Source organism: Oncorhynchus clarkii, chromosome 6 (genome assembly GCF_045791955.1).
Source record: "Oncorhynchus clarkii lewisi isolate Uvic-CL-2024 chromosome 6, UVic_Ocla_1.0, whole genome shotgun sequence".
Classification (NCBI taxonomy): domain Eukaryota; kingdom Metazoa; phylum Chordata; class Actinopteri; order Salmoniformes; family Salmonidae; genus Oncorhynchus; species Oncorhynchus clarkii.
In genome coordinates, this window is record NC_092152.1 from 21,267,139 (window position 1) to 21,287,140 (window position 20,002).

Here is a 20,002-nt window from a genome sequence, read left to right on the forward strand (position 1 = left end):
AATAATTTAAAAATAATGTATGAATTTAAATTATTTTATATTTTTACTCAAGTGATTTGTGTGCAGCATCGCTGCATTCTATTGAAGTTCTATTGATTTGGGTTGCTATAAATCAGATAACAAAATTGTCGTAGAAGGCTTTGCAAGCTTTAGCCGACCTACGAGCTTAACTACAGCTCTTTGCCTCAGTCCCTTAACTCTTCGTTTACCTATACCTTACTTACCTCTGCCTTTTCTAAACTTCGAGAGAAGCTACGCAGAGCTAAAGGAAGGGCTGAGATGCAGCATCCTGCTAAACCACTGCTGGTACCATGGACACGTCCCCTGGGAGATGAGGTTATGCTCTGGACACAAACACAGGCATACACACATGCACACATGCACGTCGCACACACGGCCATTTGGCCTTGTTATACAAATGGAATAACTATTTGTAATCAGATCCAGGAGTTTTATCAGCTCTTGTCACCTATCAGAGAGACCTCCTCTCTCTCTCTCTCTCTCTCTCTCTCTCTCTCTCTCTCTGTCTCTCTGTCTCTCTGTCTCTCTGTATTTCTCTCAACCAGGCAACTCAAGTGAGTTTTTGTGCTGTAGTGCAACATTTACAACATACAGTAATAACAAATTTGGAGTACAATACTTAATGTGAGGGTGACATTTAAAAAATTGAATGCAAAGATATATTGCCAAAAGTAACCAACTGTATTGTTTCAAATACCCACATTAAGGAGTGTGACCTTCTAATTGATGGTAGGAAGAATACCATCCAAAAATATTTAGAACATTTTATCAATGATAATTATCAATGATAATTTGATAACATATTAATATTCATTAATACATCGCTATCATTCATGTTTCACTTTTTTTTCACATGTTTCACTTTCCTCCTACAAGACACCTTACGCCACAAATGATGTGTTTACCTTCTCAGAAATGCCATCAATATGATACAGTATAATGATCTTGTAATCTGCGCAGGCTAGACTGCACTAAATATGCATTTAGAACTGTCTGTAGGTTACTTGTAACCAGTCAAGTAGTCAATCAACTGATGTGGCCCCTTAATTTGATATCTATGTAAATAAAACAGAGATCAGTGTGACAGTGAATACATCTATTCATAAGGCATGGTATGAAGTACAATAGTATATTGATATCTAAATAGAGCAGATAAAAAGACTAGTGTAAACATTAATTTACTATATTATAATAACCCTGATGCTGTGGCATGGGGAATGGTCATCAATGTAAATCCTCTTACAATCTTGAATTACAGTACTGTAACATCAGTAATACAACCACAACAATGGGTAACTTATATGTAGTGTTCTCAGAGAATACAAAAGACAGCGCATCATGTTGTGAGATTACATGGTATACAATGGCTCCATCTGCTGTAGGAAGCATGGTAATGCTTTTGGGGTTACAGGCTGACTACAGTAACTTGTTTGGTTCCATTGTGCTGAAAACAATATATACTAGTTTTACATGGTGGTAACATTGACAGGTACAGTGTAATTATAGTGTAGATACACATTGTTGCGTAGTACTTACTGCATAGTAATTACATTGTTGCACAGCTAACTATAGCTGTTTGGACTTTGTAGGCTATCAATTAGATTTGCAAATAAATTCTAATTGACAGTTGGGTCCAAACTACCCGTACTACGTAGCAATGTGTACACACACTGTAATTAACCTGTACCTACCAATCTAATAACATTGCAAATAGATCAGCTTTTAGGGTCACTTAAAGTAATGTGGGACTCATTGTTTTCCTGTTGGGTGTCTGCTCCTCTGATATGGTAGAAACACAACATCCTCATCATTCTCACCCACGTCACATCCTCATACAAGCATTTATTGTCTACCCATTTCCAAAACAGGCTTAATCGACAATAATAACATATTATGTTTTAAAGACACACTATCATCACTTTGGTCCTACTGTGGGCTACCTTAGCCAAAACAATCCTCCTGAGGACAAATCATGTCAGTAATATTTTTGGCACTCATTTCACTTATGAACACTTGTTGTGACTTAACAGAAATGTCAGCATTACACATTTTTAAAGCTTGCTATTTTAATCTGATAAAAACATCTAACAGATTAAAATTATGTTGTCTATTCATAAATAAAATATGCATTTACATGTTTTACAAAAATGACACCACACAACCAGGGCAGCTTTTTAAATATCATGTTGACTCATTCACTAAATTAACAGTGTTATAAAATATGAACACATACTGTATACACGTCTACAGTAACTTTTATTCTAATATTCAGTGTTGTACCTTCAAGTACCGTAGGATACGGTTTACAATTCAGCTAACACTACTACGCAGCTATTCATTTATGACTCAGCAGAAATGAAACATGATACAGCACTAAAGAGAGTCATCCATAACAACAGGCTTATTGTCCATGCTATTGTCCATGCTACAGTCCTGCAGACGCCCGTACTCAAAATCAAGAACCCCGTCATGTAGTAGACTCCGCTCGTTGGCGTTGTCAAAGCTGTTCTTGCCGTGGATTTGTTTGAGATGTTTGCGGAGCACGGGCTTGTGTGCGAACACCATGTAGCAGTAGTTACAGCAATGGGGCTTGTCTCCACTGTGTAAGTTCTGGTGGTCCAGGAGAGAGCATTTCTGAGTGAAGGTCTTGCCACATATGTTGCATTGAAAGGGCTTGATGCCAGCGTGGACCCGCATGTGCCGGTGCAGGTTACCCTTCTGGGTGAACGTCTTTCCACACAGCAGGCACATGAACAGCTTGTGCATCTTGAGGTGGTTGGCGTAGTTCTCTAGCTGGCGGAACACACGGGCACACTTTGGGCACTGGTGGTACCACTGAAGAGATTTGTCTGAGTTTCGTAGGTGCCCCCCCAGATTAGGTCTCCCTGTGGCTGAGGTGGGTAGTGGGGGGGGGCTGAGCAGGTATCCTGGCATATGTGGTATGGTCATCTCACCAGCCCGGGTGTCCACGGTGGAGTTGATTAGGGAGTGCTGGGGCTCAGGGGAGTGTAATGTCGATGGGGAGCTGGTGTGGAAGCACCCTGCAATGGAGGCAGACATCTCCGACACCCGCTCACAAACGGCCTCCACCTTTACGATGGTGATGGGGCTCTCCTCGCCCTCACCCCTGTCTCGCCTCTGGGTAGGGGTCATCGGCTGAATTATCACATCATCATCTTCATCATCATCCTCCTCCTCACGATGTTTTACCTGGGCATGGGGCAGCTCCTTTATTTTCTGGATGAGAGAGGCTCTGAGAGTCTCTCCATCTCCTTCCTCCTCCTTAGGCTGCTGTTTCACTTGGCAGTGTCGTGGCTGGATGAACTTCTTGAGAGCCTGGGTGCACTGCTCCACCACGTGGCCCATCTGGAGGAAGCTGGCCACAGTTAGGTAGTTGACCAGCTCCAGCTCAGGCAGCTCCAGGGTGCCTGTGTAGCAGGACAGCAGCAGCCGCTGGCACACCTCTGCCTCCTGGGTCATGGAAATCTGGACCTCCCTTGTGGACGAGTCCTGAAGAAAGAACTGGTCCCGGAGGAAGGGAGAACCGGCAGCCAACACCACCTTGTGACCGGGGACCTAATAATATTTATAAATAATGTAATAAAATGTATAGCACAATTCATACAGAGACTGCACCTCATGGTGATGTGACTAATAAAATAATGATAAAAAGAAGATACAAAATATATAAAAACTTGGTAAACAGAAAATTATTACAATATAAGCAGCAGAGAATGCTTATAATAAGTGCAAAAACACAGGTGGCTGATAGATGTGTACCTCCAGGTCATTGATGCGCACGGTGACATCACAGAAGCGGGTCTGGCGGCGAAGCAAGTTCATCTTCTGCAGCATAGAGTCTCCAAAGGTTCCGAAGCGGAACTGGAGGATCACCTGGTTCTGCTGCTGGGCCATGGACATTGTGGCTTCCTGCAGCTGCCTGCAGGCCTGGTGGGAGGGAGAAAACACAATGGCAATGCATTTGATAACAGGTATATGGAATATCATGTGGGACTTTTTTATAAGAATATGATCCCTTTAGGAGGTAGTATTAACAGAATCATCCTGATTTAGTAACAGCCAGCTTGAGGCAGTTGAAAATGTCCTAAATAGACATAATATGTCATTAGAAAGGCTTATAAGACATCAAAACGGCTCAAACTACATAATAAGGGTCAAGCATGATGATAAGAGAGTGCAACATTAATTTATGTTTCTGAGCAATGACTATCAGTGTAATGTGAAGTGTACCATACCCAAATAGAAAATCATGACATAATATTTCCGTTATTATCAAATAAATCTTTGAACAATCAATAATGCTGATATTATAAGAGATCAATATGAAAACTGAAATATATCAAGACGTAAAACAATCTCAATTGATAATATAGTAGGATTATTATTCTCAGGCCTATTATTATGCTGCTGTGCGGAGACATGGTTGACAGCAGACGCGGAGCCTAATCGTCAAAGACAAACTGATGTTTGATAAATATTCAGAAAAAATTATGTCACTCCATTTGGATCAAACAGAAACACAGCTAGGCGTCATTCATTGTTTTAGTGAAACAATCAAGCAAACGCATATTATGTCTACTCGGCGTTCTTTCTCTTCATCACGGGAATCTAGATGCGGCTCTGAAAACAGTGGCCATATTTTACCAGTGTCCCGATTGTAAAGACAACAGCATTACTACATTTCAGCGCTAGAGAAAACATTCACCTATCGTCTATTGTCAATAGGAAAATCACGCCTCGAAAACTGTCTCGGTAAAATCACTTTACATGAATCTACTTTTCAATCTAGAATCGTCTTGAAAAAGATTGCAGTTTGCCTACAGTGCGGAAGTGCTAGTAAGGAGGTTCGTCACTAGATCCCACAACCATAAAATCATAAACCCCGCCTATTTCTACAGTTTATTTTCCGAAAATTCGTTTTTAAAGCTAACTCTAACCTTAACCACACTGCTAACCTTATGCCAATCCCTAACCTTAAATTACGACCAAGAAGCACATTTTTATTTTCACACATTTATACGATAATAGCCAAATATCCCTTTGTGGCTGTGGTAACTAGTGGAAACCAGTGAGGAGGGGCAGTGCCACAGAGTTTCTAAACTGAGAGACCCGACATCGCGAGACTTCCGGGAATGATTGCGAAGCAGACTCGGCAGACCGGGGTTAAAGAGGTCAATGGGCGCATTCGAGAGAATCACTTCTGTCAAATTGATGTACATCGTTGGTCACTGCCTTTAAAAACATCACGTGATCAAAGGTCACGAAGTTTTGATAGCAGTTGTAAGGAAGTGCTATTTCTTATGCAGGTGACCAGCCTACTGCTATTACATTGCTATAACTGAGACAACGTATTTTCACAGTAAAACATGTTAGGTCCCATACAGGATAGCTCCCACACCCACACACACAGCACACACACATTACACACACTAACTGCCGAGGACACACAGATAAGACATACACCCACACATTGGGAGGAAGAGACAGCCTTGACTTGCAGAAACCAGCGCACACACCTAATCTCCTTTCTAGCCGAACATTGTGTGACTGAGGACAGCGCACACACCTAATCTCCTTTTTTAGCTGAACATTGTGTGACAAGGAACGGCACGACAAGACTCAGAGGGATGACGGACGGCCCAACAGGACCAACCAGAAGACCAGAACTTCTAGACTCAACCTACTTTCTGTACTGTATATAACATACATGCACTCTGTTATCGGGGCTTCTTTTCTGCTGGTTCCTTATGAACTGAATGAAATGGGCCCGTATACGTTGTACCAGATATCTTTACTCATAATTAAACTGTCACTTGTCATACAATAGACCACCTTGTCTGAATCGATCCTTGACCGGCTCACCCTCCTACATATCCCATTATCAACAGAATCTTGGTAGCAGAGAGATGGTTTACTAACGACCCAGTCCAGAGTGGTTGATGTGGGTGTGAGGGGGCGAGTTGGTGAAAGGACGGTTCCCGGAGGACAGGTGAAAACTTTCGGGGGTGGACAACAATTCTGCTCAACTCGGGAAACTGATCTCTGGTCGACCACAAAATAAGGTAAGCAAAACCTGTTTAATCAAACTTTGCATATTGTCGAATAGTCATACCAAATTACGATCAGTAGTACCGAGTGTGGGTAAGAATTTTTGTGTAAATTTAACATAAATAATTGACTTGAAATTGACAGTGAAGTAAACATATGTGGTAATTAGAATATCCCGATAGTCCGGCTTGTGACCGGTCCGGCTTGTGTCCGGTCAGGGATAAGTAGTAGTAGACCTAAATAACCCGAGGGTCCGGCTTGTGTCCGGTCAGGGATAACTAACAATAAATATAGAATATTCCGATAGTCCGGCTTGTGTCCGGTCCGGCTGAGACCGGTCAGGAATAAAATAGTCAATATAGAGTTGCTACCGATAGTCCGGCTAGTGTCCGGTCCGGCTTGTGTCCGGTAAGGTGATCTATAATTGGGCATAGATTTAATCAATAGCCAGGCTTGTGACCGGTGAGGTGTCTACAAAAGGTTAATATATTGAATCTCTAATTAGGCATAGATATAACCAATAGCCAGGCTTGTGACCGGTGAGGTTAAAACCAATAGCCAGGCTTGTGACCGGTGAGGTGTCTACAAAAGATTAATGTATGTTGGACTGAAAAGTCCGCTTTGTGTTTTGGTCTGAACTGATGTGATAAATGTACAAATGTGTGACGTCGTGGAATAAGATGTTCTAATTGATCGATTTTGTTGAAGCTATGTACATGTAAGAATATTCGTGTGTCGACTATAGACTAAATGTAAACGGCGTTTCACAAGACCCTGTTATCATTACCAATATTTAAAATTTCTGTGGAAAAGTATTTCCTAAATTCTAAAAAAAACATTATCCAAATTGTTAAAACATTAATGTTGAAGATCATTTCCTGAATTGGGGCTCGTCTTTAATCATTAAACCATTATTGTCGAAAATTCTGGATTTATGACGGAGAAGCTCTGAGTTAAGACAGAGTATGAGTAATAGTGTCTCCTAAGAATACATCACTGGCGCGAACCAGTGGCGGGCTAAATATATCCAGAGAGTGTACAAAATATTTCTAAAAACACGTAACTATTATTAAACTAAAATGGCGACTCCGCAACCTCCAAAATTAAAATTCAATGATTTTCTAGATCAACGTATGCAAGATAGGTCAGGAGGAAAGGAACAGTGGAAGTCAATAAAGAAGGTTTGGGAAGGGTTGAAGTTGAAGTGGACACAGGCAGGTTATTTAGTAGGGGGAACGCCAAATAGGGTCCAGCTTAGCACAATGGAAGGTGAGTTGCGTGAAGCATTACAGGAAGCTAAAGACAGGGAGATAGAACAGAACAAGTTGCATGTATTCAAGAAGGAAGGGACTAAACAGAGAGAGAAAGCAGAAGCTGAATTGAAGATAGGCACTTGGGCTATCGAGGAGACCCGCAGAGTGCAACTGAATAAGAAACCAGAAATGATGGGGGTGGTTACTCCCACAGAGGGGGAAGATGAGCTGACGGACCTCCCTCAGGAGATGTCGCCAAATCCCTCTCTGCTGTTTGATGTAAATTACTAAATTTAAACTATTATGATGTGTGAGATTTGAAAATAGTTGAGAAAGTAATATCTCTATTGGCAACTGCAATTTTATTATTGATCGACAATACTTAATGGTGCATTGTGTATGGGATGTACTAGTATGCCTGGCTGGTAGGTGGTAACAGAGAACACTTACTACATGTATGAATGGTGGGTAACGAGTGACCACCAAAGTGCGAATGGAAAGCCATATGATGCGAATGTGATGTACTAGGCAGGGCCAAGTGTGAATGACGGATATTTGAATTGATTACTCGGACTTGAGACCGATTTAGCCTTTGGGAAAGGGTCTCTCTAAGGTCCTAACAAAGCATAGGTGTGTGTGTGTGAAGTACATCGGGTAGTAAAGTCGGCGCACTGACTACCAAGTTTGAGTGAGGCAGTTTTAGTAAAGGCATAGGTTGTTGACAGTATTGTAATGTACATAAAATATCGTTGAATATAGAAAAGGTGTTGAAAACGCTGAAGTCCACTCTAGAATTGAATGAAGGCAGAGAGGGTAAGGAGTGGAAGAGACGGGGTGAGAAGCTGTACGGAGAATGGACAGAAGGCGGGGCCATTGTGTCTCCCACTGGTCTGCTTGCTGGGGTGCATGAAATACGCTTGATATTCAGTCGGGAACTAATATCGGTATGAATGAGGTCGGGGACCAAGCGAGTGTGGTACATTAGGTATTTCAGTTGGAGCTGGTACCGGTGAGAATGTTGAAAAAGTCGCAGGCTTGCTGATGAGAGTTATATCATAGAATATTGGGGGGGTGTGCATGACTGTTGGAAAAAGTGTTAAACTCTATTAACGTAAAATTCTGTGTGTAGATTTATATTATGAGGTTTGAACTATACTAATATTGTAGAATTACATAATCAACATCTGAACATACTTACGTTAAACATTAATTGAGCCACTGAATAATAGATAAGATATACACTAGGGACGGGGCGAAGGGTGTGGTCGATGTAAAACGGGAGTGATGTTCTAACCAAGTGCTGAGAAATAAGGTAGATTTATTTTGTTCTTTTAATTAATTTACACAAGTACTTCCCGGTTATTGATTTTGGTTTGATTGTTCAGATAACACCACTGAAATTAAACAGGAGGTTAAGGTATACTAACATTAGAATCTGTTTTCATAATGGGGAACAATGAAAGGCCCGCAGAGTGGATTGCAGGCTGATATTATTTTATGTTAAAGGGACAGTGCACGTTTATCACAATTGTGTGAGTTTACTGGCAGGGTATAAAGCATTTTGGGGAGACAATCCTTTAAAGACTGAATGAGTTACATGAAACATTGAGGAAATTTAAAACAAATTATTTGAAGGTATTATTATAATTATTAGGTTTTGTTTGTAGCAAACGTTTTGGGTTTAAGGGGATTTCCATGTTCCCAGAGACAATATATCTTAAAGGGGTACACTCACATATGAAATATTATACGTTTTTATTTTCTGAGTCTTAATTAAATAGGTGAAATCTTTTGATAGAGGAATGTTGTTTAATATAGTAAGAAACACTTCTTTGAAGGGGTGGTATGACTTATGACCTCCATTGTAACTTTCCTTTGTGGTCTGATCAGCCTCATTGGAAAGCCATTTGGATGGAGAATCTAGGGTAATTTGTAATACTGATATTAAGGTAATTTAATACAAAAAGGCAGTGAAATTTACATTATAGTGTCAATATATTTTCTCTGATGAACGTGGTGTGAAAATTTAGCTAGGATAAGTTTTATTTATGGTAGACTCATGTTAAGTATTTGGGACATATTTTGAGCCAACAGGGCAGGGAAGAACTTGAGATATTTGTGTTTGGTTTTAACACCTGTATATAGGGGGTGCCATTTGAATATTTAATTTGTGGTCATGGGTAATACGGTGCGTTTTTTTTAAAATTTTGTATTTTATTTTTTAAGGTAAATTAATTATAGTGGGGTTTAATTAACCTATATAAGGACTTTAGAAAGTGCCACCATAGACATGTTTTTCTAAAAAAAATCCATGAGTTTAGATAAAGCCAAACAGTGAGACATTTAGTTCAAATTTGGAAACATGAGAAAACGAGCTACAGACAGATAAGGGGAAAAGGCAGACAGAAGAGCCCTCCCCTGCACTGGAGAGACCTTGAAGGTTGGAGAGCAGAGAGGAGAAGTTTTAAAAGGGAGCCAGGACGAGCAAAGATAACAGAATGTGTAGATAACAGTTACTGAGTGGAGACAAAAGGGAGAATTGGACATGTGGAAAATGAAAGGGGCGCTCCTACATGATAATGTCAGAACAGAAGGATAATATACTAATCTTACCTAAGTCATTATTTAGAGTAGGTAAGGTTGTTACCTGGGCAGAGCCAGGTATCAAAAGGGGGATGGGTAAATTGTGGTCTAGGATAGGATGGGGCCTATTGGATAAGAAACTAAAGATATAATCAGATAAAACATATGAGAAACTGTTTGTTAACCAAGCCTGTATGTCCAGGATTTTATGCATTACAGGTGAACTACAGGTGAAGTCACTCAATCCAGTCCCAGAGGCTTGTTGGGGGGACCATACAAGGACTCCTGGTGACAGCTAGTTGAAAGAGCTACCCGGATTCATATCGCACGGGGGAGGGTAGCACACACTGACACTGTCGAACAATAAACAGTGTTCGAGAGGAGAACTGGAATTAACAGGATTCCGGGGGCCATCTCTCGAATGAAGTAACCCTCCCTGTCCTGTCACCCCTGTTTTTGTTCATAGAAGTGAAGATGTGTCTGGCTCTTGCTAGTGATGTGTTCTCTGGGAGAGGGTGGGGCTTTACAGGAGTGTCAGTGTACCTGTGTAATGGGGGAGGGTGTCCATATGGGGATTACATGATAACCAACTTGGGACAATTCTAGGATTGGAGAAGAGGGTATTCTTATAGCATAGGGGATCCCACAAAGGTGGATAGGTTTTCCATCATATGGGGAAAACCTGGGAGCACTGTTGAACTTTGTAAAGGTGATGAAATCCTACTAACCATCAAAACTATTAAGCTCTCTGATGCAGGCACTTACACCCTCGGACTACAAAGGACCGGGACAGACACGATGGGTGTGTTTTCTATTAGGGAGCTGCCAAAACCAGAGGTCCCAGACGAACCAGGGCCAGACACACTCCTCTACCACCCCTGGACCGAACCTGCCACCTACCACCACTGTGTTAAAAAATCCCATTCAGGTAATTAATGTTAGAGACTACACAGCTATTGATCAATTAGGCACTGAGACTGGTTTTGATGGTAGGGACAATTTGTGGCTGTCTTATATGAGGTACACAGCTAAAACCCTGAGAAGAAAGGACTGCACTATTTGTAGTCATGCTAGACTTGTTCTGGCTACACACCCATTTGCTATAGGAGAGGGGTGGTTGTGTATTCTGAGAGGTTTTTACCAGGTTCAGCCCAATTCAACCCTCTGTTCCTCTTTGAGCCTTGTGTTTCCTACAGTACCTCCTCATCGGGCCCCTTGGGGTGTTAAGGCATATGGGGGCAATTACAGTTGCATCACGGGTACAGGTAGTGGCATGGACTATGGGAGATTGCCTGAAGCTGATTGCAGCAGTAACATAACCATTTATGCCACTTGGCCAGTTACAGGCCTAAACCAAACTAGTGGTCTGGCTGATGTGTGGTGGATATGTGGACCCAAAAGAGTACTGAGACCCATTCTTAGAGGAGACTGGCAAGGTACGTGTGCTCTGACCAGTTTGATAATTCCACTGACCATTGTTGATGTTACTTCTGAACAGCTGTTGGGTTCTGTATCCAGGGGACCTGAAAACATTCCATCCCATGGGAGACATAGATGTAGTGCTCCATGGACAGAGGATGTAGTTGACATACACACTAACCTGTTGGGAGTGCCAGTGGGGGTTCCTCATGAGTTTCAGGCCTTGGGTAGGAATGATGGACTCTGGCACTTACTACCTATTATAGGTCCCGCCATAGTGGATGCTAGACAGACTGCATGGATCAGTTATATCTACTATAATCAACAGCGTTTTGTGAATTACCCCCGTGATGCACTCACTGGTCTGTCTGAACAGCTTGAGGCCACATCTAGGGTTGCCAGACAGTCTGCAAGATGTTCGGTGAACAATGTTGCACGTATATTCCTAATAACACCACTCCAGATGGTGGTATAGCTAAGGCCTTTAATGGGCTTGGTGCACTATCTGCTGAGATGAGGACCATGGCGGGGGTGGAGGAGTCTGGACTGTTCTTTTGGTTGGGAGCCTGGTTTGGTAAGTACACTGGTATGGTGGTTACTGGATTTCTGACCCTAATTCTTGTATTTTTATTATTGATGTGTTGTGCTGCTTGCATCATACCGTGTTTTAAGAAGTCTGTTACAGATGTGACTCTAACATGTTTAATCCCATTAATGACTACGGATAACCCCAGTTGTAATTGCTCTGCCTGGGATGCTGTCTATCCCATGACTAAATCTACTGCTAGGAAACCATTGTTTTCCAACAAGGTTGCCAGGGCACATTTCACCTGTGTCAAAATGACGGGAGGCGGTACTAATGTGGGACAGGTTCCTGGGAATTGGTGTCTGGATACAATCAACATTGTTGGGAGTTTCAGGCCAATATCCAGAGCAGATGTGGGGTGGTGGTGTGGCAACACTGTCCTGTTTGATAAATTACCCTCCAATACTACTGGAAGCTGTGCACTTGTTACTCTCCTTTTGCCTGTTTCTATCTACCCTACAGAGGCTGGAGACCTCATCCTTAGGGTCCAGAGGGTGAACCCTGAATATTGGAGGGGACGTTCCAGGCGTGCCACCACCCCATCTAGTGGTGATCCGACGTACATAGACGCCATTGGAGTCCCAAGGGGAGTTCCTGACGAGTACAAGTTGGTGGATCAGGTGGCAGCTGGGTTTGAGTCCTCCATTTGTTGGTGGTGCACTGTTAATAAAAATGTGGATAGAATACATTCCAGAATCGCATTGCAGTGGATATGCTACTGGCAGAGAAAGGTGGAGCTTGCACTATGTTTGGGGAACAATGCTGTACTTTTATCCCTAATAACACTGCTAGTGATGGAAGCCTGACCGTCGCTTTGGAGGGACTTCGGACTCTTAATGGTAAAATGAAATCTCATTTTGGGATTGATACCTCAATGTGGGACTCCTGGAGGAGTGCCTTTGGTAAATATAAAACCCTGGTCTCCTCCATTTTGGTCTCCATTTCGGTGTTCGCGGCCATTTTGGTTCTCTGTGGATGCTGTTGCATTCCATGTATCCGTTCCCTTACCACTAGGGTTATCTCTAGAGCTATTGACCCTTCACCCTTTCCCAGATGTTTCCTCTGCTTGCTAATGACCTGCCCGAATTTGAGGATGAGGTTGAGAGTGCCTACTAGGTTTTGTTTTTCTTTTCATGAAATGCTATGACTGCTGAAATAAGGGATAATGAGTGACACCCTAGTGGGTGTCAAAAAGGGGGGCTTAAATTTCACACCATTTTCTTTTGTTCTGTTTTTCAATGAGCTGTTGTTCTCTTTTGACATGAGGGTTGCAAGTTCCTAGGTGGCTGGTAGCCAATCTAGTACATAGTGGGATCGAATGGAGAACATGAAGGTATTTTAAACTTTGTGATTGTTAGCCTAGTTTATGTCACATCTCTTAGGAGATGTGAAGAGAGGGAATCACAAAACTTTTCCTTCTGGGAAAAGTTTTCTTTTTGTGTCTGGATCTAGTTAGGTTGTGTCACGTCTCTGGGGAGACGTGAAGAGAGGGATTTGTAAGGAAGTGCTATTTCTTATGCAGGTGACCAGCCTACTGCTATTACATTGCTATAACTGAGACAACGTATTTTCACAGTAAAACATGTTAGGTCCCATACAGGATAGCTCCCACACCCACACACACAGCACACACACATTACACACACTAACTGCCGAGGACACACAGATAAGACATACACCCACACATTGGGAGGAAGAGACAGCCTTGACTTGCAGAAACCAGCGCACACACCTAATCTCCTTTCTAGCCGAACATTGTGTGACTGAGGACAGCGCACACACCTAATCTCCTTTTTTAGCTGAACATTGTGTGACAAGGAACGGCACGACAAGACTCAGAGGGATGACGGACGGCCCAACAGGACCAACCAGAAGACCAGAACTTCTAGACTCAACCTACTTTCTGTACTGTATATAACATACATGCACTCTGTTATCGGGGCTTCTTTTCTGCTGGTTCCTTATGAACTGAATGAAATGGGCCCGTATACGTTGTACCAGATATCTTTACTCATAATTAAACTGTCACTTGTCATACAATAGACCACCTTGTCTGAATCGATCCTTGACCGGCTCACCCTCCTACATATCCCATTATCAACACAGTAGATAGCAAGTTATGTTTATTTGTACTAATAGCACAAACTCTGAGAACATCGAGTTATAGGATTCAGAAGGGGCGTGGCATTGATGGAGTTCAATGCGCCATGAGTTTGTGCTATTAGTACATAAAGACATTGTGCTAATTTGTACAGAAAGTACATAATGAATGAGAGACTGGGTTGCAACTCCTTCTATATAAAATAGATTTGGATGAAAATGAAAACATTTGTCACTTTCACGAGCTTGTAATAATGACATGTTCAGCTACATAAAATAACTGCTTTGAATCTAGGTTGTACTATTAGAAATCGATCAAATTAACAACTTAGTTTAAAAAAAATTCACTTCTGTCATTGAGCACGTTTGAGTGGTAAGTCGAACTCATTATCGAATCAATCCGTGAGCGAGAGACTCAAATATCACATGAATATTCCTCCATTGTACATGAATCGCAGCAAATTAGTTGCTGTTTCAGTCATGTCTTTGGTCACCTTCGCATGGGTCAAACAAAAACACCCGTATGAGTGGCTGACAATAGATACTCACACAATACAGTCGATGGATGCAGGATGAAGTCGGTAACCATAGCTAGCTAGCTATTTTAAAGTGAATTTTAAAATTTCTTATCTGATAAGAAATTACCAATACATTTGTAGTTTCTGTATTTCGGCCCGCATAATTCTGGACTATTATTATATTGAAATCAGTTATGTGTATTGCTTTATCATCTTGATTACCAACCACGACGAGACAGCCCACAGGAAGGTGGTGAGGGCACTCAGAGTGTGATGTCAGGAAAATAACCTCTCACTCATCGTCAACAAAACAAAGGAGATGATCGTGGACTTCAGGAAACAGCAGAGGGAGCACCCCCCTATTCATATCGACAGGACAGCAGTGGAGAAGGTGAAAAGTTTTAAGTTCCTCAGCATACACATCACGGACAAACTGAAATGGTCCACCCACACAGACAGTGTGGTGAAGAAGGCGCAACAGTTCCTCTTCAACCTCAGGAGGCTAAAAGAAATTTGGCTTGTCATCCAAACCCTCACAAACTTTTACAGATGCACAGCATCCTGTCGGGCTATATCACCGCCTGGTACAGCAAATGCACCGCCCACAACCGCAAGGCCCTCCAGAGGGTGGTGTGGTCTGCACAACGCATCACCAAGGGCAAACTACCTGCCCTCCAGGACACTTACAGCACCCGATGTCACAGGAAGGCCCAAAAAATAATCAAGGACAACAACCACCCGAGACACTGCCTTTTCACACCTGTGAGGATTGAAAATATGCTTGGCCTATCAAGGAACTTAAAGGTTAGCTTTCTTACATGGCACATATTACACTTTTACTTTCTTCTCCAACACTTTCTTTTTGCATTATTTAAATGTTTCATTAATTATTTGAGGCTAAATTGACTTTATTGATGTATTATATTAAGTTAAAAGTGTTCATTCAGTATTATTGTAATTGTCATTATTACAAATAAATACAGTGCCTTGCGAAAGTATTCGGCCCCCTTGAACTTTGCGACCTTTTGCCACATTTCAGGCTTCAAACATAAAGATATAAAACTGCATTTTTTTATGAAGAATCAACAACAAGTGGGACACAATCATGAAGTGGAACGACATTTATTGGATATTTCAAACTTTTCTAACAAATCAAAAACTGAAAAATTGGGCGTGCAAAATTATTCAGCCCCCTTAAGTTAATACTTTGTAGCGCCACCTTTTGCTGCGATTACAGCTGTAAGTCGCTTGGGGTATGTCTCTATCAGTTTTGCACATCGAGAGACTGACATTTCTTCCCATTTCTCCTTGCAAAACAGCTCGAGCTCAGTGAGGTTGGATGGAGAGCATTTGTGAACAGCAGTTTTCAGTTCTTTCCACAGATTCTCAATTGGATTCAGGTCTGGACTTTGACTTGGCCATTCTAACACCTGGATATGTTTATTTTTGAACCATACCATGTAGATTTTGCTTTATGTTTTGGATCATTGTCTTGTTGGAAGACAAATCTCCGTCCCAGTGTCAGGTCTTTTGCAGACTGCATCAGGTTTTCTTCCAGAATGGTCCTGTATTTGGCTCCATCCATCTTCCCATCAATTTTAACCATCTTCCCTGTCCCTGCTGAAGAAAAGCAGGCCCAAACCATGATGCTGCCACCACCATGTTTGACAGTGGGGATGGTGTGTTCAGGGTGATGAGCTGTGTTGCTTTTACGCCAAACATAACGTTTTGCATTGTTGCCAAAAAGTTCAATTTTGGTTTCATCTGACCAGAGCACCTTTTTCCACATGTTTGGTGTCTCCCCCAGGTGGCTTGTGGCAAACTTTAAACAACACTTTTTATGGATATCTTTAAGAAATGTCTTTCTTCTTGCCACTCTTCCATAAAGGCCAGATTTGTGCAATATACGACTGATTGTTGTCCTATGGACAGAGTCTCCCACCTCAGCTGTAGATCTCTGCAGTTCATCCAGAGTGATCATGGGCCTCTTGGCTGCATCTCTGATCAGTCTTCTCCTTGTATGAGCTGAAAGTTTAGAGGGACGGCCAGGTCTTGGTAGATTTGCAGTGGTCTGATACTCCTTCCATTTCAATATTATCGCTTGCACAGTGCTCCTTGGGATGTTTAAAGCTTGGGAAATCTTTTTGTATCCAAATCCGGCTTTAAACTTCTTCACAACAGTATCTCGGACCTGCCTGGTGTGTTCCTTGTTCTTCATGATGCTCGCTGCGCTTTTAACGGACCTCTGAGACTATCACAGTTCAGGTGCATTTATACGGAGACTTGATTACACACAGGTGGATTGTATTTATCATCATTAGTCATTTAGGTCAACATTGGATCATTCAGAGATCCTCACTGAACTTCTGGAGAGAGTTTGCTGCACTGAAAGTAAAGGGGCTGAATAATTTTGCACGCCCAATTTTTCAGTTTTTGATTTGTTAAAAAAGTTTGAAATATCGTTCCACTTCATGATTGTGTCCCACTTGTTGTTGATTCTTCACAAAAAAATACAGTTTTATATCTTTATGTTTGAAGCCTGAAATGTCGCAAAGTTCAAGGGGGCCGAATACTTTCGCAAGGCACTGTATATATATATATTTTTTTTAAAATTATAAATCGGCCGATTAATCGGTATCGTCTTTTTTTTGTCATCGGTATCGGCGTTCAAAAATAATAATCGGTCGACCTCTAATATAGATTATTGATTGTATGTTTGTTTATTCCATGTGTGTAACGGGTTTCTTCTTCCTCCTCTGAGGAGGAGTAGTAGGAAGGATCGGAGGACCAAAATACAGGACCAAAATACAGCGTGGTATGTATCCATAATGTGATTTAATGGAAAATGAATACAAAAGAACAAGAGAATCAAAATGAAAACCGAAACAGTCCCGAATGGTGCAAACACTGAAACTGAAAAATAATCACCCAACTCAAGGGTGAAAACACCTACCTAAGTATGGTTCTCAATCAGGGACAACAATAGACAGCTGCCTCTGATTGAGAACCATACCAGGCCAAACACACAAATCATAGAAAAAAGAACATAGACTGCCCACCCCAACTCATGCCCTGACCATACTAAAACAAAGACAAAACAAAGGAACTAAGGTCAAAATGTGACAATGTGTAACTCTGTGTTATTGTATGTGTCGAACTGCTTTGCTTTATCTTCACCAGGTCGCAGTTGCAAATGAGAACTTGTTCTCAACTAGCCTACCTGGTTAAATAAAGGTGAAATAAAATAAATAAATAAAAAACTGTAGGTAATCGTTTTGAAATAATCTCCAGTTACAAGGTATCTGTAGGAATATGGAAGATAATGTCATTATTAGACTTTTACATCACCAGGTAATTGTGGATTACTAATGTATAATATCCCTTATAACAAATCATGATAACATTGGACAGATAGATGCATGTGCACACACATGTGCATGTGACAATTACAGGATCATATCAAGGATAGCATCACAAACGAATACATAAATACCACCTGAAACTTGATATTTGATCATTTGAATCAGCAGTGCAGTGCTAAGGCAAAAACAAAAATACGCACCCCTTTGAGTCCCCTGGACCAGGACTGAGAACCACTGCTCTTCAGTGGGACTTTATTCATCTGTAGACAGGCTTTCATAGCTCTCTTTATCTGAGGACAGAAAATCTCTCAAGAAACAGACTTCATTATACTCAAATTACACCGCTCTGAATATTATGTTTTTTAATTTCTCCATCCTCACTTCTAGGGACTGGAACTACACAAGTACCTGCCCTATCCAGAATAGCTTACTCTCTCACTTTGACAGTTGGGGCTGCTATCCTTTCACCCTCCTCCTAAATGGTTGTTAGCTAGCTACCTACAAATGCATTTGGAGTTTTTACAGTGATAAATACATCAAAACAGCTAGCCAATTAAGTAGCTGGGGATATTTCATTCACTTAGCTAGCTATCTATTCAGTATGTAAAGTTGGTTAGATCGCTAGCTAGCTCATTTAGCAGCTAATTTGAGTTAGCCTGTACTGTAGCTAGCTAGCTAATAATACATGTTTTTTTTTACATTTTCAAAATGTATTTACTTACATAGGTTCTCCCAGCCATGTGGACAATTGGAAACAGGACAGCAAAGTTTGTTTTGTCACCAGAGCGTTTTAGAGCATTTTACTATTGAACTATTTACCCATTTAATATCCAGACCCTCATACAAACTTGCAATGCTGAATTATTGACACACAATCGAACTTGCTGCCAGCACGCCCTCAAGCTAGTCACAATGGGTGACCTAAGTGGCACGCGGCAATTTACCGCTTGCTAGTGTACACATGCCCCGCGAGAATTGTTGATGTTACTGAACTAAATCTTAATATCCACATATTTGGGGAAATTTGCTTTTACTTTTCCCCCCCTTATGTGTGGAACAATACACAGAATTCCTTGCAATTAGATATTCTGGTGCAACAATTGTAGTGTCATGGAGGCACACCTTGTTCTTATCCCTGGTCCCATAGCATATTGACAGCTACATGTATGACATCTTCTATTGTGTCCTCCTGGCTCTACCGACTGTCGTATCTGCTACTTTCCTGATTCATCTTGCAACTCGTAGATCTGTCATAGTGCCTTTGATTTGACGGCATGCACATGCGCAGTTCGGCTGGACACGATTGTTAGACCCTATTACGTATTCTGCGCATGAGTTTAGCTAGCTAATTGCCCATGACATCGCCTATAGGCGTGAAAATGGATGTGTATTGGGAGAAGCAGTATCTACATATCTTCATACTAAATCAACCAGATTTTGCGCCGCTCTCTAAGCTAGAGGAGTCTGGAGAGGGATGACTGTTTAAAGTGGTAGAGTTTCATTTCAGCTGCTGGTCAGTGGTGAGTGAGTGGTGACATGGACCCAGTGTTGCCAACTCAGTAAGGAAAGTAGCTATTGGCAGTCCTAAAAGTCACTAGAAGTCGCTAAATGACGTCATCACCCAATTTGCATAATTTACCATGTGCATGTAATTGTGATGGAAGCTGTAGGAGAGAGGAATAACATTGTGGGAGAGACGAAAAGTGAGTAAAAAACACCCTAAATATGTTTAGAACTACAAATGAACTTTCTTCTGTCGATTCTTGATTTTTTTCACGTCAGAGTCTCCAAAAGTCTCCAATAACACCAGTAAAAGTCGCTAGATTTGTCGCTAGTCGCTTTTTTGAAAACGTGTCGCTAGCGGGGTCTAGCGAGAAAGTCGCTAAGTTGGCAACACTGCGTGGACCCAATGCTCAGCAGGCCACAGCCTACCATGTGAACCAGTATGTGGTCTACTGAGCATATTAGGTTAAAAAAATGTGAAGTAGCGACCTCGGGTTCAAAGAGCTAAATAATTTAAAAATAATGTATGAATTTAAATTATTTTATATTTTTACTCAAGTGATTTGTGTGCAGCATCGCTGCATTCTA

The 20,002-nt window shown here is 41.5% G+C and overlaps 1 protein-coding gene across 3 annotated transcripts; it reads right to left on the reverse strand.

Annotated features, from left to right (window-relative positions):
- Positions 1–277: 277 nt before the first annotated feature.
- On the reverse strand, positions 278–18,689 carry LOC139410771 (zinc finger and BTB domain-containing protein 26-like). 3 transcript variants are annotated; one of them, XM_071156255.1, is made up of 3 exons: positions 18,112–18,689; positions 3,802–3,969; positions 278–3,597 (listed from the first exon to the last, which is right to left on the reverse strand). In XM_071156255.1, exons 1-3 carry the CDS (start codon positions 18,187–18,189, stop codon positions 2,395–2,397), a joined length of 1,449 nt encoding a protein of 482 aa, XP_071012356.1. In that variant the 5' UTR covers positions 18,190–18,689; the 3' UTR covers positions 278–2,394. The 3 variants fall into 3 exon arrangements, with proteins under 3 accessions (XP_071012356.1, XP_071012358.1, XP_071012357.1); XM_071156257.1 differs by lacking the exon at positions 18,112–18,689 and adding an exon at positions 4,864–4,911 and having other exon boundaries at positions 279–3,597; XM_071156256.1 differs by lacking the exon at positions 18,112–18,689 and adding an exon at positions 4,748–4,905 and having other exon boundaries at positions 279–3,597.
- Positions 18,690–20,002: the final 1,313 nt, after the last annotated feature.

Excerpts from the sequence above, each read along its gene's own strand:
- LOC139410771 (XM_071156255.1), bottom strand. The coding sequence starts at position 18,189 with ATGAAAGCCTGTCTACAGATGAATAAAGTCCCACTGAAGAGCAGTGGT. Across the intron at positions 3,970-18,111 it reads GGTCCAGGGGACTCAAAGGG|GCCTGCAGGCAGCTGCAGGA; the intron begins GTGCGTATTTTT and ends CCCTCCCACCAG. Across the intron at positions 3,598-3,801 it reads TGCGCATCAATGACCTGGAG|GTCCCCGGTCACAAGGTGGT; the intron begins GTACACATCTAT and ends AAATATTATTAG.